General features: G+C 43.6%; 1 protein-coding gene across 3 annotated transcripts in view; it reads left to right on the plus strand.

The window, feature by feature from the left end:
- The window catches only part of TMEM63A (transmembrane protein 63A), a 304,333-nt gene that overhangs the window by 150,088 nt on the left and 127,688 nt on the right, over window positions 1-26,557 (plus strand). For all 3 annotated transcript variants that reach the window (XM_069236185.1, XM_069236186.1, XM_069236187.1), the window contains exons 6-7: window positions 8,943-9,085; window positions 25,631-25,682. In XM_069236185.1, the coding sequence (XP_069092286.1) occupies window positions 8,943-9,085; window positions 25,631-25,682 (195 nt within the window). The remainder of the gene's footprint in view (window positions 1-8,942; window positions 9,086-25,630; window positions 25,683-26,557) is intronic.

The following is a 26,557-nucleotide window of genomic DNA, read 5'->3' on the forward strand; positions in this document are numbered from 1 at the left end:
GTGGGGTAGATTAGGATGGGGTGCATTAGATTGAGTGCGGTGCATTGGACTGAGTGGTGGATTGGGATGGGTTTTCTGGATGGGGTGGATTGGAGTAGCGTGGGTTGCATTGAGGTAGGTGGATTGGAGTAGGGTGGACTGCATTGAGATGGAGTGGACTGAACTTGAGTGGGGTGAATTGTGGTGGGGTGGAATGGGTTGGATTAGAGTGGAGTACAGTAGGCCGGATGGATTGGATTGGAGTGCGGTGGACTGGGGTGAGGTGGATTGGGTGGGGTGGATTGGAGTGGGATGGGGTGGATTGGAGTGAATTGAAATGGGGAGGGGTGGGTTCGGGTGCAGTAAACTGGAGGGGGTGGATTTTATTTGGATGGGGGTTGGGTGGATTGGTGTGGAATGGATTGCTTTGAAGTGGGGTGGATTGGATTGGGTTGGTTTGGTTTGGATTGGATTGGAGTGGGGTGGATTGGATTGGGGTGGGTTGGATTTGGATTGGGGTGGGGTGGGGTGGACTGGAGTGGGGTGGATTGGGGTGGATTGGGCTTGACTGGATTGGATTGGATTGGAGTGGGGTGGATTGGATTGGAGTGGGGTGGATTGGATTGGAGTGGGGTGGATTGGAGTGGGGTGGATTGGATTGGATTGGAGTGGGGTGGATTGGATTGGAGTGGGGTGGATTGGATTGGAGTGGGGTGGATTGGAGTGGGTGGATTATGGTGTGGAGTAGGGTGTGGTGGGGGGTTGGAGTGAGTGTGGTGGATTGGATTATGTGTGGTGGATTGGGTTGGGGTGGACTGGTTTGCAGTGGATTTGATTGGGATGGAGTGGATTGGATTAGGATGGGGTAGATTGGAGCGGAGTGAATTGTGGTGGATTGTATTGGAGTAGGTTGGATCGTATTGGGGTAAATTGGATTGGTGCGGGGTTGATTGATTGGAGAGGGGTGGACTGGATTTGAAAGGGGTGGTCAGGATTGAAGTGGGGTAGATTAAGGTGGTTTGGAGTGTAGTGGACTGGAGGAGAGTGGATTAAAGTGGATTGTATTTGTGTGGTATGGACTGGGGTGGTGTGTATAGATTGGATTGAGGTGGATTTGGTAGCAGTGGACGTGATTGGAGAGGGGTGGGTTTGGATCAGTCTGGGTTGGATCGGAGTGGATTGGGGTAGGGTGGATCGGATTGGAGTGAGGTGTATTGGATTGTAGTGGAGTATATTGGACTGGGCTGAATTGGGGTGGATTGGATTGATGTCGGGTGGATTGAATTGGTGTGGTTGGACTGGATTGTTGTAGGGAAAATGGGATGGAGTGGGTGACTGATTGGGGCAAGGTGGATTGGAGTGGGTCAGATTGTTTTGGGATTGGGGTGGGTTGTTCAGGATTGAAGTGGGGCAGGTTGTTTTAGGTTGAAGTGGGGCAGATTGGAATTGGGCAGATTGAAATGGATTGGAGTGGGGCAGATTGTTTTAGATTTAAGTGTGACAGATTGTTTTGGATTAGAGTGGGCAGATTGTTCTGGACTGAAGTGGGGCAGATTGTAGTGGTGCAGATTGGTTTGGATTGGAGTGGGGCAGGTTGGAGTGGGACATATTGTTTTGGATTGGAGTGTGGTAGACTGGAGTGGGGCAGATTGTTTTGGATTGGAGTGGGACAGATAGTATTAGGGTGGACTGGAGTAGGGTGAATTGGGATGGACTGGATTGGGGTGATGTGGACTGCACTGGAGTGGGCATATTGTTTTGGATTGAAGTGGGGCAGATGGGAGTGGGACAGACTGGAGTGGGGCAGACTGTTTTGGATTAAAGTGGGGCAGATTGAAATGAGGTGACTAGACTGAGGCAGATTATTTTGGATTGGAGTGCAGCAGATTGCAGTGGGGCAGATTGTTTGGGATTGGGGCAGATTGTTTTGGATTGGAGTGGGGCAGATTGTTTTGCATTATAGTGGGGCGAATTGGAGTGTGGCAGATTAGATTGTGGTGGGTTAGGAGGATTGGAGTGGGGTCAGTTTGATTGGATTGGGTGAGTGGTTTGGATTAGCGTGGGGTGGATTGGTGTGGAATGTAGTAGGGTGCATTGAGGTGTACTGCACGTTTACGTGTTAAAGCATAATTTCAGAAATTACACATAATAATGAAACAATGTTGCTTTGTAGAATTTTGCACAGGAATAATAGTCATCTTTTGAGAAGAGTACACACGAGCAAAACCAAAAGTAAACATGAGTGGAAAGTGAGAAAAGACGACTTGACGAAGTAAAAGAGAGTTAGCTATAAAAAAAATGTAAACTTTGCAATTTTGTTTTTTCAGTTTGACACACTTTTTGGCCAGTCACAGACCTTCTGTTTGCATGGCATTAGAAGTTAAAAATAACAAAATAGTACCTTGTTCACATTGAGAGCAGCGGACTGGCACTGATTAAGTTGAATCAATGAGTGCTTGGTCCCTGCACCACAGAGAGAAATGGAAATGATGCCAGGCTTACAGTGACGAATTACGAGGCTGTGAAGAGTAGTGTCACGCAAACCATCAAATGGTGAGCGAGTGACAGGTGGGCTCCAAGTCCTTTACTGTACACAACAGTCTTTCAAACGAGATGCAAGCGCTAGCACCACGTAAAGGGGGTGAAAGCAACCCAGGAAATACATCTAGATAATGACATTACACAACAAGTTCACGATGTGTGGTTGGAGTCCTTGTAACCGGTCAGCTCACGTTCCTGTTGTTACACTGTATAATACTTATTCTCCAACTCAGTTTTTGCTCTTGGAGCAGATTGATAATCTGTCATGTGTCCCCCCACCTGGGAGACTGGTTATTTGATTTGCTGCACTTTCTGGAAATGACGGGGATTGTATTACATGAAACAGTAAAAAGTTGAGAACTGTATTACCAACTACACACCCAGGATCAGGAACCACATCCCCATATCCGTCAGGACTACCCCTAGTCTTCTTTAATTTAGAAAAAAGATGAAGCACGCCCCTTTAAAAGTAGTCCATCGTGGAGCAGCGAGCAGGCCACAGGGTCTCAGAACCGAGAACCCAGCATCCACCTTGATTCTCTCTCAGGGTCTCTGATGTAGACCCTGGACAGAGCTCCATTCTGGCTATGGTTTGTGCTCTGCGAGTACAGGATACATTGCTGTACGGGCCTAGGCGTTCTTAGTATAGAGAATCCGCTCAATGGCAAGTTTTATACCCATCAAAAAGTACAGATATCTCATCTTCTGGCAAAATGGCAGAGGCTGACCCAGACCCAGACCCAGAACATTTGCACAGTGAAAGAGGTCGCCTTTGCACTGTGACTCCGTGTGCCCTTGCATGGTTAAATAATAAATTATATGGAATAATTGTAATGCCCTCAGCTTTGCACAGAATACTACCCCCACCCATGTTCTGTCCCCTGCCGAGTGACAAAGATGTTCTTACATGGTGACAGGGACCCCCTAATTCTTGGCAAACTACACCCTGGCATAGGGACAGAGGGCGCCATGTGCCCCTGCATAGAGACAGAGGGTGCCATACTTCTTTCCACAATGACTTGTGGTGACATGGCAACGTGGCAGGCTTACCATGAGCCCTACTGCCTCTCACTTTGGCACAGAGTTAGAGTGTCCTGGAACCGTGACAAAAATGCATATCTCTGGTCACACAACAGCTTGACTGCAGACACCTGAGAGCATCATGTATGTTGCAGAAAAATGATCTTTTTTTGCCAGCTGGCTGTGCATTGCATGGGCCTGCCAGATGACAGATTCTCTGCTGGCTTTGGTGGAAGGCTGCTGCCACACTGGAAGCCCCAAACAGAGGCCTGAGGGTTAGGCTGGCATATGCTAGGGGATGCAGCGGGGTCTGCAGAGCTCGGGGGAAGGTCGAAACACAAGAGCCAGCGTGAGGTGAAAAGAGGACTGGAGACTGAGTGAATCGGGCCTGCGATGGGGGGGGAGAGAAAGGGATTGCAATAGGGGACGGGAGAGTGTCTTTGTGAGAGTACGAGGGAGATAATAATAGGAACCACTACTACAGAGACCATCATCAAATGAATGTGAGGAAAAAAAAGGTAATTGCCAAGGTGAAAGAGGAAGTGTATAAGAAGGAAGGGAAAGAGGGGGTAAAAGAATGAGAGATTAAGAGAGACAAACTGAAAGAGAGAGCAAACTATAGAAAATAAAAGAAAAAAATGTCAATGAAAGGAGGGACAGAGAAAAACGTAAACCACAGAAGCACCGAAAGAGAGGGGAAATGGAGATAAAGTGACAAAACTAGTAGTTCAGAAAAAATCTAGACGGCAGACAAAGTGTCTTTGAGTGTGCGCCAGCTGTGCTGACTGCACAAAGGCTCTGTGCTCTGCCCAGCAGTCCTCGTTCACAAGGTATAATTCTACACTTGAGCATGTTATCAGGCACGGACGCCGAGGTAGAAAGGAATGTATCTGCTTCTAGGGCTCCCCGTTGCATGCTGCAGACTAGGGCACTAGAAGTTAAAAAGAGCAAAATAGTACCTTAATCATTTTGGGAGCAGCGGGCTGGCACTGATTGAGTTGAATCAATCAGTGCTTGGTCCCTGCTTCACAGAGAGAAGCGGAAATGATGCCAGGGCCTGCCGTGACAAATTACGAGGCTGTAAAGAAGAGCCAACAAATGATGAGTGAGAGGCGGACTCCGAACCCTTTACCGTACACAGCAGAGTCTTGCAAGCGAGATGCATGTGCTAGCGCCCCTAAAGTCGGAGTCCGACAAAAAGTAGTTTCTAGTGTTTGGATTCACTTGCAGTACAGTTGTCTGAGCATGCTTCGAAAGCAGAGGCATGCTGTTGCTGACTTGGGCCTCCAGAAGCTAGCAAGAAAAAAATGTGTCCCCTTCACTCTGTTTGGTAGTAAAACTGCCTAATTGAGCTACGCTAGGCACCCTGAACCAACACCCCCCCACCCCGGTGTCCCCAGTGTCCCTGAATCTGCTGCACTGATGGTAGCTGTGGCCTAGTATGCGGGCTACCAATCAAGCTGCAGACCTCCATCAAAGAGACCTTGCCTCTAAACGAGGCACAACCCACTTGTTGACGCTGTGTGCTCTTGTGCAAATTGCTTACACTATTTACACCATTCTTATTTCTACTAAAAATAGAAGCACTTAGTATTGGATCTGTATATGGAAGATTTAGTTTATACTTATAGCAGCTACATGCCAGACACGAGCATGAAGCAGTACGTTACTAATTAAGCATTTATATATATATATATGTGCTTCTGATCATTTGGCTACATAAAGCCTACTTTGTGTACACTGATAGCATTAGAGTTTCTGACAGCTGCACTGTTCAAACCCAGGCCTCCAAAGGGAAATTGCTGAAAGGTTTAGGCACATGTTGTGTGATATGCATAATAGGTTTTGTGCACTAGAGCTGAGCTTGTGCTGTGGTGATGTGCGGACAACACACATTGTGTTGTGTATCAACGAGTCAAACACCACAGCTGCTGTTTATGTGATCTCTTCTCTGAATAGTGCACTTCTCAAGCTAAACTGTCGTAAGAAAGAACTCCAGTTTGAGGATGAAACACCTATTTGCTGAAGATTTAGGAACCTCACCTTCTCATACTTGTAAAGTCAAGGATCCATGCTTACTCAGTTGTATATCAGAATATCAATGACAGAAATATTGACAGACATATGTATAGATTCCTAAATACCAGTTAATTGAAAGAAAAAGTCCCATTGGGTGTAGATTCTCTATTATGAGCTCCAATAAGGTGATATTTGTGTATCATCAACACACAGTGTATGGTACTCCTAATAAGCTGGTATATTGTCACCGTTCCTACTCAGGAGGTCCCTGACATTCCAAAGATTTGGTCGAGGTGGGCTCACTCACGTAATGTGACATGCTTCATCATTGGCCACCTCGTCCCACCCTGGTACCTTATACTACCAGGACAGACTCAACCTCAGGTGGGGCTATCTTGAGGGAGTTCTTAGATATTAACTGACTGGACAAGGAACTCTGGTCTAGATAAAATAAAAAATATCTCGGGATGAACCACAAAAAGTATCCTTTTCATTAAGGTGGTATCCTCAATATGATTAAAATAAGACCATGTAGGTATTATGGAGGGGGTTACAATGGGTATGATGCCCAATTTATACCCCTATATGTTGCCGGCCGACATGTTTCTGCCCATGTGTTATTTGCCTAAAAAGATCTCGGGCATTCCTCAGGGCTTATATACAGGAGCCTTACCCCAAGAATTTTTTTAGGAAGGTGATGTAAATAAAAATGGTGGACCTACCTCATATTCTTTGGTACTTTTGGTTAAACACCCCTGTGTTTATTGGCCTATTCTCTTGGTCTGTTCCTGGGGGATGTCTCCCGTAGTCACACTTTCGTCCCGTAAGTTACCTGCCCCACCTCCTGGAACAAATACAGTACTTAGGACACGATAGTTAGATCCTGAAGCCTCAATACCCAGTCCCCTTCTAACCTTCCTTATTCATTTATTTTTTAAGGGGGATTCGCCCTATTTAAAAGCACCAACCTCTTCACTCTTCCCCGTGCTGATTACCTCTCTTGTGCTCCTCTACCAATCCCTTCCTTCCAGCGCCTACTCCTATTGCAAATTCCACTTACCATTGTCAAGTGATGTCTGGAAGGAACTGGTCTCCAGAACCTTATCACTGCTATGAATGTGACTCCAGTGGAAACTGAAAAGGGACAACATGATTTCCAGCCGACGTCAAAAATGTGTCCAGAAAGAAATGACTTATTAAATTTTAAATAGAAATAGATTATTTAAAATAATGTATATTTTTCGTTAATGCTCTTGTTCAGTTATATTTTACTTCTAGTTTCAAAACGTTTGTGAAGATTTTCAGGACCTGGTATTCTAACCAGAGTCCATGTGTATTTCTACCAATAACATAATTTATAAGGAGTTTTTTTTTCAACGTAATTTTCGTCAAAATTTGTTTCCTTAAATGTAATTTTTGTGTGTTTTTTCATTAGATAGTTCCTCATATTGAATTTTCCTCAAAATCCCTGTGTACTGATATTTTTGTTAGATGATATTCTGACAATGATATGCTAATACCATATGATTTACTTTTTGTGTCAAGAAACAAATGTCATTTGCAGTCATTCTCATCAGAGAGTGCTAGGAGACCCCTACTACCCAGGGTACTGGATAATCAACTTGTAACCTTATGATGGCACCACTAAGCCTTCTTGAATCTCTGGAATAAAGGCCTTTGTAACATAACATAACATTACGTGACATGATATGACGTTTTATACAGCACATGTTCACTCAGAAAGGTATTGTGACGCTGAATAACAGATATTTATTGTTACAGAACTCAGTGGTGTTCAGCCCAATATTATTTGGGAAACACCCCGTAGATACCTTCAGCCTTTGAATTGAAATGCACTCTTTTCAGAGAAAGGGAGAACTGGCAGGTGTCTCTCGCCCCTTCTCTAGCGAGTTACAGTCCTTTTTTCAAGAATTGTTAAGAGTCGGGTAAAGCTGTTGGAGAATCTGATATCTGCAGATCATGATAAGTCCGCAGGTGATAATAAATGTAACTTGTATCCCAAAATCAATACGCGCGCACAGCGGTTGTTATATTCCATCATTCGATTTGTTTGGCAGTATTTGTCTACAAATTTTATGTATCGGATCAGAGCGAACATTAGATAGGCCTCCAAAAAAAATAAAAAAAATAATATATATAATATACTTTTTTTTTTTTTATCACACATCCCTAACCTATTAGTCTATTCCCTTCTCAAAGTCCCTAATATTAGCAGTCATCCAGCCTATATAGGACTGTATTGGTTTGCTAAACATCAAATATGCCAAGACGTGCAGTTTGCCCGCATACATTATGCAACCAACAGTCTGAATTCAATCCCTCAGCATCTTCTCCCAGCAGCTGGTCCTTGTGTCTAACCCTGCATCTGCACTGGAGCTTTGCCTACCTTTATCACTAACAATGTCTTATGGAGGCCTGTGCTTGGTACGCAAATACCTATCAGGGAAGAGCCCTACTTATCTGCATAATAAACTTCATCAATAATTCTCCACAAGAAATCTGAGATCAGTAGATCAGCATTGGCTTTGCCCCTGCCGCATTTGTACAGTCAAATATGGTGGCCTATCTTTCTCCTATCTTGGCCCACACCTTTGGAAGAAATTACCTCTGCACATCCGTGATTGCTCTGACCCTGCCCGCTTTCAAAAACTTCTTAAAAACTGGCTTTTCTAATTTCTCCAATCATTCAGTCCCCCTCCCTAACCTGTTATGCGCTCTAACACTGAGATAGACCTTTGGGGGGGATCACAGCGCTATTTCAAGCTAATTTAACATAACATAACCTGTATCGAGGCATGGCACTTTTGCTTGGCTCCTATTTTGTTACTAAAATGTGCAAGCAGTGCCCCTCTGCAAAGCAAATTTTAGCTATGGTAGATAATGCTACTTTTCCTTCTTCCTCCCAAGACAGCTCTATAAGATGAGATAAATGTGGGGTTTTACTTCAGTCGGGCAATAGCAGTTAAAATTGGTTGACTTTGTGGGGGAACTGCTTTCTTGCTTTAGTTCACCCGCTTGACACTTTTTGGCGGCTCAGCACAACGATTATTCATCTGATTTGAGTTCACCGACCAGATGGGCACCGAGAAGCAGTGAACACTCCCACATGCCCAACCAATCCCAGAGCAATGCTGAGGGCTCCCACCCACATGTCTGTTCCCGACCGAAGGGCACCACAGTTCTTTTTTGTTAGGAAGGAGGCGCCCTGCACCCACTAATGTAACACTTCCATTTTACTTGGTGTTTGTATGTAGGATATCTATTTTAACCTTCTAGTGGTGTAACATTGCCCTCCTACACGTTCAACCAGTGTTGTCCTTGTTGTCTGACGAGGCACTTCTCTTTTACCATCTGCATCGCAGTGAGAAACAAATTCAAGAGCGCTGTGGTGAGGATGCCGTCTTCTACCTCTCCTTCCAGAAGCACCTTATCTGTCTGATGATCATCGTCGCCATTCTGTCTGTGGGAGTTATCCTGCCTGTCAACCTCTCGGGGGACCTGCTCGGTAAGAATATTTTTAATCTAAACCAGCTATGTTTTTGCAGAATGGGTGGGCATGCGCATTGGTCATTGTGCGTTTGACCTGGGGATCCCAGGAACAAGCCCATTTTTTTCTTTGCTGTGAACCAAAGGAACTGTTATTTCAGTGGATAAAAATCAGTCCTAGGAAATAATTGTAGCTATGCTTAAAACAGATTGCTTTATGAAGGTCTTAGCCTTACCTTCCAGAGTGTTTGTCTCATTTCTTTTTAGACAGTCAAGATTGTCAGCCATCTGTAACAAAATCAACTTGTAGCAAAACAAAAAATGAATCTTACATGCATCATACATATTTGATTTGACATTGCATACTGTAATATTTGGTGATATAAAGCTGGAAGCTTAGCATGCTGGTCTTTCTTCTCCTTATTTGATCAGTGCACTGAATGTATTGTCCTATAGTTCTGTTTCTGTAGTGTTAACCATTGGCTTTGCTTTGATTTAATGGCAGTCATCCTTCTGTTTCCACAATTCATTTGCATGCATGCTGGTCACAAGTATTTCTTCTGTTTCTATGGTTGTGAATGCAAGCAGTGCTTGTCCTATTTTAGCAGCGTATGTTCTAAGAGTGCACAAGTAAATATTGTGAGAGTTATAAAGGTTTTTGGGCTGGCATAGCGGTTCAGTATTTGTTTGTATCATTTTTACGTTTTTTTTGCTGTTGAGTTTCATGACTGCGTTAGAACTGCATCTGTTATGAAAGTGACACATTTTTGAGTTTGCAAAGGCTTTATGTGTAGCTTTGTTGAAACCAGTGGTTCCTAACATTTTGACTCCTAAGGACCCCCCACTGAATCACTACTGAAAGCAGCCCCCCCCCCAGCAATTTGTACAAGTAAAATTTCAAACATTAAAAAATCCACAAACACGTACACACCAAACAGATACTCAAATTACTAAAGATTGTATTATTTTATATTGAAATTAAATTGCAAAAATTGAAAGATGTTAATGGGAAGGTTGGTGCTGCATCCCAGCGACTAACTTTTCAATGTTTGTTTTTTATTTCGGAAAGTGGAATCCTCCGGTCAAGTTTCCAAGTGATTTCTGTATTTATTTTTCAGGAGCATTAAGATCTGAGAAAGCATTTTCACATAAATACATACACATACATGCCAACATTTTAAAAGAGATAAGTGAAAGACTTTAAAAACATTCTGGAGAAGGTATTTCCTGTATTCAGGTCTATTGAAGCAGAGTCAATTTCAGGAGGGAAACAGCCCGAAACGGGTCTATTGTCATGTAAGCATACAGTGGTCTATTTAGCGGTATGGGGCTCCTTTGGGTACTCAAAGAAGCCCTAGCAATTTTTTTCAGACCAGCCCTCTTAAGGTACATAGCGAGTGCAGCGAGCTAGCCTGATTACTAGAGAGGAGGCTTTTTGGAGGTTGCCCCCCCCCTTCCCCCCCAAAAAAAACTTTGGGGAAAATGGTGCATTCTACAACACATTTGTCATTACATATTCAATTACATTAGCTTTTAAAGCATAGTAACTAATGACTTTACTGTGCACCGGGGTACGGCACTATTTGTTGGGGCGCACCTCACTATCGCCCTCCAACCTCCATCAGTGCCGCTCATCTCTCCATAGCCCCTCTGCCTCATGTATTTCATTTGTTTTATAGCGACTCAGTTACCAGCGTAGGGTGTTGGGGCACTTTACATCACACACACAGAAACACTGAATCCTGCTTGTGTAAATCAGTGTATAGAAAATGTTACATAAAGCAAAGGGGACTACAGGGTGTAGGGTTCACATGTCACCCACTCTGGCAGGCATTTTGTAAGCATTCAGAACATAACACTGTGGTTAGCATTGACATTAATAATAAGAATGTATTTCTACCTCTAACCTTTTTTAGCAGCATCAGGATAATGAATGACTGTGGAAAAATATAACTTTATAACTTGTACCGTGTAGTTTGCATACAGCTCTGTGAGGGCAGTTCATAGCTCACTGTGCTAGATCACGATTTTAACTTATGAACTGCACAGTAACAAACAAATCTCTGTGAGAAAAGCATTACCCCAGTGTGCTGTGCACATAAAATACTGTTCTTTGATATGCATGGTACATGTTCTTTGCAGCAGACATATTAACCATCTGCGCTACCCGAGAGGAGACAAAACTCCAGTTGGTACATTATTTACCAGCGTTATCTTGACTCTTTTATTGTTGCCCGGAAACTGCTAAATATGCAAGGAACTTTGCAGTGCTTTTATAACTGCTACACAAATCAAATATAAAAGCACTTGTGTCTTTCAAGAGGCCCCAGCTGGAGAAATGCCTTCCTGCAGGCCCAGGCCTTGAGCTGCCCGAACGCAGTTCAGCCTCAGAACAAGAGGCACAGCTCTTCTGAAGGCTTTGGTAGGTGCTGAAGACCTGCGGATCCCATGGGAACGTGTCACAGACCGCTGGGAGTCCGCAGAGCACAAGTTGGGAACCACTACTCTAAATCATGCACCATATGGATATATATTCCATTCTGAGGGCTAGATATGGAAATGGCCCAGTGATGGTCTGTAGACCCTTTCTGGTACATTTTGACTATCCTTGCATTCATAATAGTCGTAAATCTGGCCAGGGGTCAATGAATAAGAAGCGAGGCAATTTTCAATGAGATGGTTGAAAGTTTTGTTGTCTAGGGACTTAGTAATAGGTGGTCCTGGGAACTCAAAGCCCAATTTAAGAAGAGGCACACCACTTCACTTTCATACCAAGGACTGTGATAATGGATGGTCACTAAACAGCAGATGAGCACACCAGAGTATCTCCCAGTGAGATACAATCTTAGTACATGAACATCCATGTAGGTACAGTGCAGTAGGCCCCAAGGGGAATGTTGTTTGAGTGCAGTAAGTTGTATCTCTTACTATAAGGAGTGTACTTCAAGCGTTCGTAGTCATTTGTGGTATGATCAGATATTTCCTTTTGCAGCACTCCATAATCTGGATGTTACGGGAAGGTGGGGCGTATGGGAGAGTGGTCGGAGGCTTAACATGTTATATCTTAACTCACATCACTTTTGAAAAACAAGTAGTATCCACAGAGGTTCCTGGAGTTCTGTAGAAAGAAACCTTTTCAGAAAGATGGGCGCATTCCGACTAAAGTTCAAGAACCCCGCCACTCCAAGTACCATTTACAAGTTGTATCTGACCACCAGCTTCTGGGATTTGTCCTGCCCAACTTCTAGTGGGCAGAAACCATGTAGTATTTTTTTACACCATCATATCAATGGATCCTTAGATTGCAACCAACATTCCTAAAGCTGATTCCTCTATCCTGGTATACTCTTGCTTGTAAACTATGCTAGCCAAGCTACCTTTGATGTTCACATGCCTATTCTATAACTCACAGAGACTACAGGTCTGGGCTGCAAGGTTCCGTCTGTCCCAGAAGCATCAAATATACTGCTCACCTCTTATGTTCTACTTACTAACTCCCAGTTGTCATCATTATTCAGTTCAGGGTGCTGTGCATGATGCATACCTGGGGCAACACATGAATTGCATCCCTGCTCGAATCTGCAGGTCATCCTCAGCCTTTCAGCTGACCAACTCGGAAACGAGAAAATAAAGAATAGATGCCTGTACATGTCAGCAATCTTCTGCTCAGGAATGCTGTGAAATCCGATTTTTTTCCCTGGCACCACAATACCATGCAGAAGTAATAGTTGTACTTTACAACCTCTGAATAGTATCTCAGGCTCGCCTACAGCGCATGGTATGTGAAAGGCTTAACTCTGCAAGAGATGTCTAGGTTGTAGGAACCGAAAGCACAGCTGTGATGTCATTTAAAAATAAAGGACTTAAGGTCCAAGCAAGAGTATTTATTAAACAAAAGAACATATTTATTAATTAAAAAATATAAAAAGTTTTAGGGGTAAAGGGGAAAAAGGGCCATAGAAATGATCTTAACCATTTGAATGAGTCAGTGGCAACATTTTTAACACATTTCTATGTAAATGACAGTGTCTGTGGGTTCCTTTCACAAACAGCATTTTGTAATATGTTTGGAGTACTGCAGTGGTACTGTTAGCGTACTGCAAAATGCTATTCACATACCTACGCGTGTAGGTCTACGCCCCTGTCTCTTCTGTCTTTCTGTATGGACATCTCTGCCCTGACTGCTGAGATCTCCACACATTTAAGTATACGTTTATTAGTAAATGTGGGCAGGCCAGAGGCAGGTGTCTGGAAAATGGAGAATGTTTACTATTAAAAGGGAGGTGTTACTGTATGAATAAGGAGGGGTTAGGAAAGGGTTTTGGTAGGGACATGCACCAACCCACAAAAGAGTAAGCAAACAGTCCCTCTATAGTTACTGCAGCCAGAAAGGACCCAAAACAGTCATAACTAAGTGCCTTCCAGCTCCGAACTGCAGTCAGTCCACCATCACCCATGCCAACTACTTGTACCGAGACATCCTCCCAGAGAAAATAATGGAGGTAGTGCCATAAAACAAAAGCCCCTCGAAAGTAATGTCAAATTTATAAAAATATTTTATTCCATATATTTAAAAGAATTAAATATTTAATTTAAAATTGTAATGCTGTAATATATAATTGTTCATTTATAACGTAAACACATTTTATCTAATCTTTTTTTTTAAAAGTTTTTTTTAGTAACTTTTAAATGTGTTCCTATACTTTACCATATGGAGATATCCGCCCTGATTTCGGAGGTCTCCACCAAGTGTGTGAAACGTCAAATACGGCCTTAAGTTCACTACTAGCAGTAACTTTACATTAGTATTCAATGTTTTATTTACTCCAACCCATATTTCAGGGGGTGAGGACATGTAAGTCTACACTTTAAGTTAATTTACATGGTAATTAGCTGAACGTAGTAAAGTTACTCAAAAGTGTAAGAGTAAACTTGTAGTAAATCTACAAATGTATATTTATCTTTGTGAATAGGCCCCTATGAGAGGAAGTACAGAAGTTCATAAAAGTTTCTAAGGACCTGATTTAGATGTTGGGGGAGGGGAATACTCTGTCACAAAGGTGAAGTGTATCCCGTCAGCCGTATTTCGATCCCATTATATCCTATGGGGGATCGTGATACGGCGGACGGGATATCCGTCACGTTTGTGACGGAATATTCCCTCTGCTGACATCTTAATCAGGCCCTAAGTTGCCTAATATGGGGGAACTTGGAAAATGGCAGGCCAGCTCACGAAGTGCTATTGAATCTGAGAAATGTTACGATTTAAGAAGTAGGGTCAGTAGTGAAACAAACACCACCCAGGCGTGTGCAGAGCATTACTGATGGCTGACTAGAGGTGGGCGAGTCACTTTAGGCTCGTGCTGGAGGTCTGGCTCCGGCTCAGCTCAAGGTCCTCTTGGACACTAGTTCAAAAGGAGCTGAGCTTTAATGTGGCTTCTGCGTGCCACCCAGGCCCTTCTATATGTGCCTAGAATTAAAAACAAAGCATAAACCTTTGGTTTTAAAAAGGAGAGACCGAGTTAGCCATCTAGTAGGTGCATTACATATTGTGAAACTAGAAAACCTCCTGGGGCCATTCCTGGCTTTCCTGCTTGACAAAATTGATAGCTCCTTATCAAATATTTTATTTTAGACAACATTCTTTTTTTCGTTATCGGATATGACAGCAACTTCAAATGCATGAGTTCAGAGTGTGCTCTGTACAAAACTAATCTGATTTATTAAGGTGAAACTCTTCTGAAAGTTAAGGAACTACCTCTTTAATTTTAAAAAGTCCATCATGTTTTCACATGATGCCTGTTGCGTGATTTTGATGCCTACTGTTTTCAGGGCTTGGCTCGTGCATGGCTCTTAAAGCCCAGCCAGACCCTTGGCTCGGCTCTCCTTTTTAATTTGTTGGTAAACCCCCCTCCCCCGCTTCTATGGCTGACATGAGTACTACTGCTTGGGTTGAACTCTTGGTGAAGGATGCTTCTGAGTGCACAAAAACTACTGATGGGAGAAAAGAGGTCCCTGCTGCTGAAACTGGACATCTGCTGTTGCATCCTCCTTGTGGGTTCTTTTAGTCAGTGTTGAAAGTGTAGATATTGTATAGTAAAGACTCATAGTGCAATTCTTACACTATACACTGTCTGTAGGGATGAATACATTCTAAAACTTTTAAGAGTCTCATTATTTTGAGATCACCATTTTATAATTATTTTAATTTTGCTCGTAGTATAAAATCACTTTTTGTTTTTAATTTATTTCATTAGAAGTGCTTTGGCATTCCTTTGTTTAGCAGAGAAGTTTTTTTTATTTTTCTTTTAATGTCTTATGTGGAGAAAATGTAGCTGGGCCCTTTTATTTTAGGTGTGGGGAGGACTTAGGTGCTGTTAGGAAGCGGAGCTCATTTTCAGGGGAGTCTTCGCCACTGTTGTGACATTATAGCTGTTTAATATCTGGTATTCCATGGCTGATGTCCCAGCAGTGAATTAATAGAATTTGAAATGTTTTATAAGGATCTGGCCAACATAGCCATCAGCCTTTTCTCGCGAATGAGGGGGGTGGCTGATATCTAGAAGGGAGAACACGTTAAAGTAAACAGAGACTAAGCCATTTTGGAGGGTGCTGCACATTTGCAATGAGGGTGACCCTGATGAAATGTATGAAAGCATATTGATTTAGTGGAGGTGGAATGTCTTTGAAAAAGAGGGTCACACCGTCCAAGTTCGGGTGAGTTGACCGGTGTGGGCCCATACAGAAAGCTCCTTGTTCGCGCCTCAAGCACGATGACAAGTGGCCAATTTATTGGTCTCTTAAACTTAGAAATTACATCACAGAGAAGTTCGACCTTTGTTCAAACGCACTAAAATTCGTGGTGGATTGATGGTAGGGGTGAACTGAGCGAGGAGCTTCCAGGAAGGAGGTTTTTTCATACTCGCAGAGTGGTTAAAAAAACAAACAAACAAACAAACAAAACAAAAAAAACTTTTTCCTTTCAGCGTATCGCTGATTTTGCTTGACAGCTCCTCTGAAGGGATGTCCTGCCAATTATTGTATGTTTCATCCTAATTGGAGGATGAGCAGCTGTGGTGGATACCTTCAGAAGGCGGGAAGGATGTCTGAGACTGGTCCTCCTCCGTGGGGGGCACTACGCCGCTCCAGCGTCAATTTAGTTTTAAATGTTATTTAAGAAACAGCAAGAGGTGCCTACATGTTATCCCCACATCTCTGCAGTTTTACAGTCCGAACCCGATACTAATTAACTCTCACCTTTAGTAATGATAGGAAAATACATATTGTGTACATACTGGAAGCCTCGTCGCCACCTCTTGTGTACAGGACATCAATCTTTGAGACTCTTCCGTGTAAATGGTCTTTGGTGACCCTCGTATTCATTATCACGGTTTCTACTGTTCCCACTCAGTCATTTCCACCCCATTCCTCTATTCACTCATGGGCACTCCTTGTTATGTCAAGAGTGTCTCCTGGGCCGTAATTCAAGATAGGAAATGGCCTTGTTCTTTCTCCCAAAACGCCTTTATTTTAATGAGCCCTATTTGCTGACCCTGAATGCTTGGTCGCTGTGCTCTGCGGCCTTCTTGCTGTGTTTGCTCGTGCCTGCCTGGGGCCCGGCTCTGTCCTTGAAAGTGAACACCCACGTCCTGGAGGAAGTGTCAACACGGAGCCAGGCGTCAGCGAGGCGGTATGAAGCGCACTCCGAGGGGCGTGGGCAGCCCGTTGAATAACCTACAGCCGTCCCCGCTCACCTCGGGGCCCCGGTGCCACTGCAGCGGCTGCACACTGATATCTACTGTGAGTTACAGACCTGAGCTGCGGTTTGAGGCAACTTCTTTTCCTTTGACACACTGCCATCTAGCGGTTACTGCTGCTCATGGCATCCTGTACTGCTGTTTGGGAGCAGTGGTTCCCAAACTTTTGACTCTTGAGGGACCCCGACTAAATCACTACCGGAAGCCTGGAACCCCAAGTCAATTTGTACGATTTAAATTTCAAACTTTAAAACAGTCAATCATAAAAAATACTCAAACAAGTACATAGCAAACAAATACTCAAATTACTTAAGCTATAATTTTTTTAATATTGAAATGATATGCAAAAATTGAAAAATTGTAAAGAGAAGGTTGGCACTGCATCTCGAGAACTAACTTTTCTATGTTTAGTTTTAATTGGGAAAGCTGAATCCTGGTGACAGCTTCTACATTTCTCAAGCAATTTCTGTAGATACGCGAGATCTGAGAAAGCTTTTTCACATAAATATGTGGTGGGGAAAGGAAGTAAACCCATAAGGGCCTCTCATCTCTCCATAGCCCTCTGTCACATGTAATTCGTTTTGTAGCATCTCTCATACCAGTATAGGGTGTCGGAGCACTTTACATGGGACAACAAGGTGCAGGGTTCACATGTCATCCGCACTGGTAGGGATTTTCTAAGAGTGCTTGGTCTGGAGAAGCACAAACTCAGGATTCAGAACATAACACAGTGGTTAGCGTTGACTTTAATAATAAGAATGTATTTCTACACAAGCAAACCTTTTTTTTTTTTTTAGCAGTAAAATGATAATGCAAGACTTGGGGGGGCATAACTTTCTAATTTGTGCCATGCAGTTGGCATGCAGCTCTTTGATGGCAGTTGATAGCTCACTGTGTCAGATTACTATTGTACATTATGAACTGCACAGCAACAAAAGAATCTCTGTGACAAAAGCAGTAACCCACTGTGCTGTGCGCATAAGTGACTGTTCTTTCCATGATGCACTTTAGTTCCAGCAAGCATGTTAGAACCCGGATGCCACCAGACGGCTCTAGCCCCAACACCCACCACACATAAACCAACAAAGACTGTCTGTCTTGCATTGGAAGGATTTAATTTACAAAATTGGCATTAAAAACACAGTTAATTTTAATTAAAAACTTACACCATAAAAATTATATCATCTCAATCAAAAATTCAATCAAGTCATAAATCTTGCTAACACCCAGACATCTAAGGTATCCTTCTGCGTCCCGAACTTCCGTTGGACCACACAGGTGAACCGTACCTCACCTGTATCCATGGGGAGGGGCGGTTCCCCATACCTCACCGTCCCTTGCCCTTGAGCTCCGGATTCCGCCCCCCTCCCCAAAACACCAATCTGTTGTGGGGGTGTAATGGGGTGGCCGGGAGCAGGAGCCTCATGCCCACCTCAGCGATCTGGGCTCCCTAACACCCAGGCTGGTGTGTACATCTGCCAATTGGTTCAGGACTTCAGGATCCCACCTTCGGTGTTATCCAGGGGGCCCTGCCTTGGGGACCCCTCTGTTGCTTAGGGTGACTTTAGTATCTCCTCTCCCGTCACAAGGGCGACCAGCGGCCCAGAGGTCCTTCGCCCTCCCCACCCCCAAACAAGCTATGGGAAAAGGCCCAAATGTCCACAATAAAACAATCTGTGCCCGCATCAGATAAATGCACCCCATCTTTGTGAAACACATCTGCGCCTTTTAGCGGTTTGTGTGGGATATTCCACAAGCCGCTTGGACCAGGACAGAACCTTGTAATTTCTACATTGAAATGTCGCAAGGACACATTCATAGTCTTAGATTTAGCGTCCAGACCCCAGTTGCGATGGAGTACCATATGTGACCATGCGATAGCAGTGTTCGGGAGTTCCTTGGATAACAGGGTTATTTGTGCTGAAATTGCTTCTCTGAGTGCTTTGTGCCCCAGTCGAACCAGGTCATTTCCTCCTATATGTATGACGATGAGGTCCGGGAACTGGAGTTCCTCGCACCCTTTTGCCATCTTCACCAGTTGCTGCAGCTGAGTGACTCCTAGACCACCAATCCCACTCCACCAAAATAATACGCCACAAATTGATGCCGGCTTAGGCTTACAGAGGAGTTGCAACCTGTAGGCTGCTTAACCATCTGCGCTACCTCAGATAAGTCAAAACTGCCATTAGACCAAGCTCTTACCTCTTTCCAGCAGGTACAATAATCATCAGAGTTATCTTGGTGCTCCCCTCCTGCCCAAAAGCTGCTGGATGTTCATTGAACTTTGCCATGCTTTCCAAACTGCTGCACAAATGAAGTAATAAATATAAAAACACGCAGCGAGAGGCCCCAGCTGAAGAAGTGTCTTCCTGCTGGCCGGAGCCTGCAGACCCCCTGGGAATGTGTCACAGACCCCTGGGGGTCCGCGGACCAATGGTTGGGAACCGCTGACTCAGAGGATCTGGAAGTGTGGAATGAATAGAGGTTTAATTATTTGTTTTGTAGAGCAGTAAGAGTCAATATATAGAGTTATAGATGAGTAACTTTGAATCATGGGGATGTTTTTAAGAAAGGAATTCTGAGTGACATCAAATAAACAACCTTCTTGTTGTCTGTGATGCATCACTTAGAACCCAGAGGTGAAAAACATGCCCTTCACTTGTTTTTTTACCCATCTAGAAATGGATATTATGTATGGCCCCCCACAATCATCTGCTCCTGCTTTCAGCTTCTATGCAGGGGCAGAGGAGTACTGGGAGCTCCATAAAAAACATGGCCTCTCCTACCTGACCAAAATGTGAAAAAAATACCTTACCTGCCACCCTTACCTAACCCCCCAGCACCTTCCCTGCCTTCCTTCTTCCTCGCCGGCTGCGCATTCCTTCCTGTCAAAGCTGACAGGCTCTCGCGGAGGCTTGTTACCTGATTTATGATCTAGCAACAGTGATTAGCGAGTGCAGTTATCAACCGTTATTACATCATAGTAGTGGGTATCAGATTTAGAATCTTGTGTAAATGATAGATGCTTCCTCTGGAATCCATGTGTAACAGTTCAATAATTCACTGTGATGATGTAGCAACATAATCTGTTGCTACATCATAAAGAAAGTCCAGGCTCCTCTGGGTTTTCTGAGAGTATGTCAGAGCAGTGCTGGAGAGCGGCCTGCGCGTCTTCTGGAGGAGGGGAGGAGAAAGGAGGGGAGGGGAGGCACAGAGAGCGGTGGGGCGGAGGCAGGAGGCCAGGTTCTACATTTAGGATTGGGAGGAGAGGTCATGTTTTATATGGTTCCCCCGGTCCTTCTCTGCTCTTTCGGAATCGGTGGAAAGCGGGGGCTGATGATTTGCGAGGGCCATTCATAGTATAAAATTATAGATGGGTAAAGAGTGAATAACTGTGCTATTTTTCACTGTGGGGTTCTGAGTGACATCATAGACAACTCTAGTTTTGCTCTCCTCTATTTAATGTCACTCAGAACCCCTCAGTGAAAAAAATCTTGTTCACTGTTACTCATCTATAATTCTGTATATCCTTAACTTTGTTTATAGCCCAATCTCCTTACCTTGTGCAGACAGCTTCACGGACACTGTCAGCAACTTGAAGTGCGCTTTTGCTTTTTTTGTATTTATTACTACTAAGCATCATTTGTTCACTGTAAGAGCACCTCTTTGGCCAATCAGTGGTGCTCTTCCCATTTTGGTATGCGCAGAGGTTATTTTTTAAGCAGATCTAGTGACAAGGGCGGTCGCCTGTGTGATGTGCAGGTGTTTTTTGTGATAGAAGCATGATAGCCAAAACGTCTTGTTGAAGCGTTTGCTCAGGGGACCCAAAGTAAAGCTGTTGTACTGCACCGTTAAAGTTGACATATTGACCTGGCAGAATGCTGCATCCACTGTGTTGGCTATCACAGCCATTTGTGATTAATGGAAGACCGTGCTTTAGATATCCTTTGCATTACTGAAATCAGGCTTCCCGTGGTTTTCCAGAATTGTTAAAGGGATTCATTTCCCCTGTGTATTATGTGTGATTTCCCCACTGCACTGAGAGATGCAGCGGAGGTTTGGCTTTTACTTATGAGAATCAATTGATTTATACTACAAAGTACGCTAAATGTCACTCTGTCTTGGAGACCATGACAGTGCAAATTCAGACTCACTGTGCTTTCGGTTTCATCTGAGACTGCGTGTGTGCGCTGTCGGCAAAAATTTTTGTAAACAAAACATTTTTTACAACCCGCTTACAGTTCACCCATTACTCACCATCACTTGGCTTCGACATCACTCATTTCCTTGCTTATTAGTCAGTGCTTTCTGTTTCCTCCAGGGGCTTTGAGTGTTTGTCAAGCCGTGGAGCATGGACCAAGTATAGCTTCAACTACGGTTGCTTTTAAAAAATAAAATAAAATGTGCACCCTTTACGAGTGCATGTACTTGCAGTTCGTCTCATTGTGTTGCTTGCCCCATCCTCCACCAGCTTGCCGTTGTGTTGCTGCTCCCTCCTTCACCTTCCCTCCCTCGTGTTGCTTGCTCCTCCTCCCTCTGTCTGATGTGTTGCTGTCCACCTCCTCCCCCAACGGTCCCCTCTTCTTCTTCCTACCCTCCAGTACACAACAAAAACATTAAGAAAGCCAAATATCACTCAAATACGTCAGAGCTATTTGGCTTTGTCAATGTTTCTTTAGTCATATTTCACAGTAAAGTGGGCTGCTGTTCAACATGACTTAAAGAAAAAAAAAGTGCTAGGTCGAGCGCAAGTGCCCTGACGCGTAATGTAATCTGTGTTCTTTCAACCATGCCCATCACTTTCACTAATTCGTGGGCTTGCCTTTCAAAAATCTTTCATCATTGGTAAATGCTGTACCTTTGTCCCTCCTTGTTACCGCCTTGGCCATCGACCCTGTTATATGGATTATATGGATAATTGCACATATGGTGATACAATTGACTGCGAGCAAACTTCTTTTTCCTTTTCTGTTGCTCATGGTGGCCGTGACACTTTGAATCAGCTTGCATATGTCAACTGTTTTACTTTCCATTTTCAATTTATTTGGCAAGAAAAGTCCAGTTAGGAATTTACAACGCTAATAGCTCTAACTCGAGCAAACGCAAGGCCCATTGCATTGCAAATGCTTGTTTTACTTTACTTTAAGCCATGTTGCACAGCAGGCTGCACTGCTGTTCAATATGCCTAAAACATTGACAAAGCCATAAGATCTTGCATAGGCCAAACCCATTGGCTTCGCCAATGCTTGATTCTTGATTTTATTAAATCACAGCCCCATTCTTGGTGGCATGGAAGCTCAGAATCTTTTATCCTCAGCATTGGTATAATTTAGTTCCGGCTGTGCGAGGATCATGTCCTTAAGTGATTTGACATGCCTTTTCACAAGCTGACTGATGATCTAGCAATTATTTTGAAGGAGTTTTCGATTCTTTTATTTTAGATGTCAGTACTCCTTATTACTCGCTTGATAAGGGATCTTAGGTATTTTATACTTTAAATTGCCTGTTTCTGTATGATTTCTACATCTTCCCTTGCTACGTTCAGACCGTTTGTAACTGCTTTCTTGTGCAGGTTCCAGACACTGCATTAAGGGCCATATGTACGAACACTTTTTCCCATAGACACAGAATGGGTAAAAACCTTTGCTACATCTGGCCCTAAGTCTTGAGCCAGCAGTCTCAGCTGACTCTATTTCGAAATTGGTAAACACTGACAGCTGAGCCAATCTCTCCTCTTATCTTCTGATCCAGACGCAAACTCAGATGACCTTCAAAGTAAGCTGAGCAATTATTACATGCATCTGTAGACTGCTTTAAAGCACATTGCACCTAGTCATGGATGGGAGGTAAAACTTCCTGTCTATCCAGCAAATGGTATACCAGTGCCAGCTGCACATTGGCATGATCTGTGAGTATCTGAGCATTGCAACTATGCTCCACTCATTAAAGCTGGAAAGCAAAAATCGAATCACGTTTATAAGCGTCCGATTCATAAAAACCAAGGTTCGTTTTTTTTTTATTCAGCATTTTTTCATCCCCAAATTTCTCTGCTGCTGTTGTTTGAGAGACTTATCACCATCCTCCCTAGCTGAGATATATTCCATTGTGTTTAACACAAGAGCAGATTATTGTATTAAAAAATCAAAATTATTATGCATAGTATGCCTCAACTCCTTTGCTCACAAGGTCTGGTTGTGATTCAGTCAGTTATCAGAGGCAGATTTTTGTCAAATTTGTGCTGCAGACTAAGGTGCTCATTACGACTTCGGCGATCTTTGCGAAAGACCACTGAAGCAGTGGGTGCCAAAAGACCGCCAGTACTGGCGGTCCGAAGACTGCCATATTAGGATGTTGTGCCGATTTCTGCCCGAATTCGGGTGGGAATCTGGCACCGTCTGCCTGGCTGATGTCGTAATAGTCAGTTACCACTGCCAGCACTGCCACGCCAACAGGACGCCGCCTGCCTTTTTACGATCCGTAATACAGCGGTGCGGTTTCCTTTACGGCGTTGTCGGCGGTGGAAAGCGATGGGACCCATCCTCTCCCGGACAGCCACCTCGCCAAAGCAGGTAAGTTGATCATTCGAGGGGTGGGAGGGTGAGGAGTGTTATGTGAATTTTTTGGTGTCTGCATGAATGCGGGGGGAGTGTGTCTGCCTGTGCATTTGTGAGTCCATGAATGCAGAGGGGGGTGTTGTGTGTGTGTGTGTGTATGTTTTTGTAAGTGTGGAGGGGGACGGGGGTATCTGAGTGCGTGCATGCAAGTGTATGTGTCTGACTGCGTGTGTGTGAGTGAATGGATGTATCTGAGTGCGTGTTTGGGTGCAAGTGTGTGGGTGTGTATGTAAGCGAATGCATGGGTGAGTGGGGGTGCATGAATGTAGGTGTTTGGTTGTGTGGGGATGTGTCTGCCAGTGACAGGAATGGAGATTCCTGTCGCCGGGTGCATGACCGTCTGCCAGCATTTTTGTGGCAGTGCGACCGCCACGAAAATGCTGGTGGTCTGCAGAGTTGTTATACCGATGGTAGTATTACGACTACGGCTGGCCCAGAGGTGCTCACCTTTGGTCCGACCGCCCTGATGGTACGGGTGGCGTTTCGGCTTCAGCCAAACTGCCAAAATCGTAGTATGGCTGTCTTTACTACTGGCCCGGCGGCGGTAAGACCGCCACTGCGAGCCTGGCGGTCCAAGGACTGCCAGACTCGTAATGAGAGCCTAAATCCTCTGGCCCACCTATTTATCCCATACCTGTCATGATTTTTAAAGAGCTATTACAAACTAATCCTATATACTAGGACCATTATTAATAACTCTTCATCTTTTGGGTTGGTTCTATACAGCCTTAAAGCTGCTGTCGTAACACCACTATTGGAGGAACCCACATTGGACCTCTCTAATCTAATTATCACCCCGTCTCTCATCTGCCTTACCCGACTAAGCTGTTGGTGAGGGCAGTTTTTTATCATCTCTTGGTCTCATGCCCCACTTGTCTTTTCCAAGTCTTTGAAACTGTTCTGTTTGCTGTGACATAAATTTGTTTCCTAAACTGTCAGTGTGCATTGAGCAGAAACAAATGTTTACAAAGGGAAAATACTATATTTTTCTACTTCCAGTGAAAACAGAAAAACTAAGGTCCTCCACTGTTTTAGAGGTGGCGTTTCGGCAGCCTTTCACTACTGCGAGCACTTCACTAGGAGCAAGCAGGATAAGTGCCGACTTCATAGGAGCCATCTAGTAGTTTATAATAGGAGGCAAATAAATAAGTGTGTTAATTAGCTGTCTACTACCAGTCCTCCCCATAGTTGCAAAGAGTGGAGAGAAGTTACTAGTCTGGAGCCTTCTTCAGGATCTAACCTCGTCTTTTGGTCAGTAGTATTTGCCTTTAAAGCGCTGACTTCATTACAGATCATGTTAAAAGGAACTGTAACATTGCTGGTGTTGACTCTGACTTGCTGGCAAAGACCTGCCCTCTATGTATAGTTGCACACTTTTGCAAGCCATGCGTGTCTGGGTTGTGATCACATGACCCACACCATGTTCTGCAGGAGAGTCCTGCTGAAGCCTTTCCTGCAATGAGCTCTGCAGATTCACGTTTAATCACTTCGGCACTGGGATTCAAATTGTGGAAATGTGAATTTATCATGTGGCGAAGGAGTAACTAGTTTTATTTTTTTTACCTATATTGATTCCTGATTTATGTAATAATTGTAGTAACTTTTCTTGCATAGTGCTTCATAATGTACTTTGTTTTTTAAAAGTATTGTACCTAATAGTTGTTATTATACACATTAATGATACTCCAAAGAATAGAAGGGTGAGTAGTCCTAACAGGGATTGAAACTCATGATGTGCAACTTACAGCCGATGTTACCAGCGAGTGCATACATCATTGAGCTGTCTTGCCGGCTTAGGCAGCTTACCACTCAGCTTAACATACCTTAATCGGACTGCTTAAAGGATCCTTGCTTACCTTAGTGCTCTTGTGTTTAATAACTAAGCTTAAGCTTGGGGGATGGAACAGTAGTGGAATGGTGGGAGCAAGGTAACAGGATTAGTACATTCTTGTTACTATAATCCTTTTTATAATGGCATTAATAAAACAAAATTATGCCTTTTTGCTTGGATTCCCACCTGGGCAGGTGACCGTTTCTAAGAGGGATAAGGGGTAACCTGCATCCATCAGACGGCTAAGGGATCTTTCTTTAAAGAGCAGTACCGTGTTCTCCTATGTTTGCGTATCTGAGTATGTACAAGACTTCACTCTAGAAAGCTGCCTTTAATAATGTGTTATGACCATTACTTTTTAGATAATGACCCCTTAAGTTTTGGAAGAACAACTATTGCAAATTTAAGTAAAGAGTAAGTCTATGCTGGCTCCTTTATCTATACAAATAATAACGGGTTGCTTTAATGGTGCGATGCGCTGTGTGTTTGCTTGATGCTGTTTTCATCCTTATTGACCAAGCTCCTTTAAATATACGCTCGATTCTCAGTTTTGCCATTTCCTGACCAATTCGAATTTGCCTCAAATGCTGCTTCTTTGAACTTGCTTGCTTTTGACTGTCACTTTTTGGCTTTGGTCTTTCTTCTTGTTGTTGCTGGACTTCCTGATCAGTTTGTCTCTGGTCTGTCCTCTTGAGTTTTATTTGTTGATATATTTATACAGACTTTAGAACTATCTCTTTGCTCTGGGTGCTGCTGCAACCATCTTAGTGTGACCTTGACTCGATATTCTGGACTGGGCAGGGCATCGCCTTCTGCATTTGAACTAGAAGCAAAATTGGCTTGATCTGGGTTTTAATAGTTAGAAGAATTATACCACTTGCACAAAGCACAACCAGGCACTGCCTGCAAAGAGATGTTGCAGTAAAATATTTTCACCTTCCAGCTGGTAATAGCTGGGCTGCTTCTAGGTCAGTTTTCTGAAAACCATTTATTAGAGGATATTTTATTAATTTTCAGTTTAAAAAATCTACCAGGGATCCATACTTTGCTGTTAAGTGAACAACCATGGTGTGAGAAGACGTAGGGCCTGGCTGTCTATTTTTGTAACAAACTCGCTATTATGTGTTTCCAGTGCGGTTTGGTGTGTTTTAATCATCTATGTCTCGCTTTCTTTGCTCACTTTTCTACGGCTGTGTGGTCGGTGTAGTTTAATAAATTCTTCGCCTGATGTCTGCTTGGGTGTTATTTACATTTGATTGCACAGTCATAAAAATCTCAAGATTTTAAAG

The sequence above is a fragment of the Pleurodeles waltl genome, chromosome 5, assembly GCF_031143425.1.
Source record: "Pleurodeles waltl isolate 20211129_DDA chromosome 5, aPleWal1.hap1.20221129, whole genome shotgun sequence".
Taxonomy (NCBI): Eukaryota; Metazoa; Chordata; class Amphibia; order Caudata; family Salamandridae; genus Pleurodeles; species Pleurodeles waltl.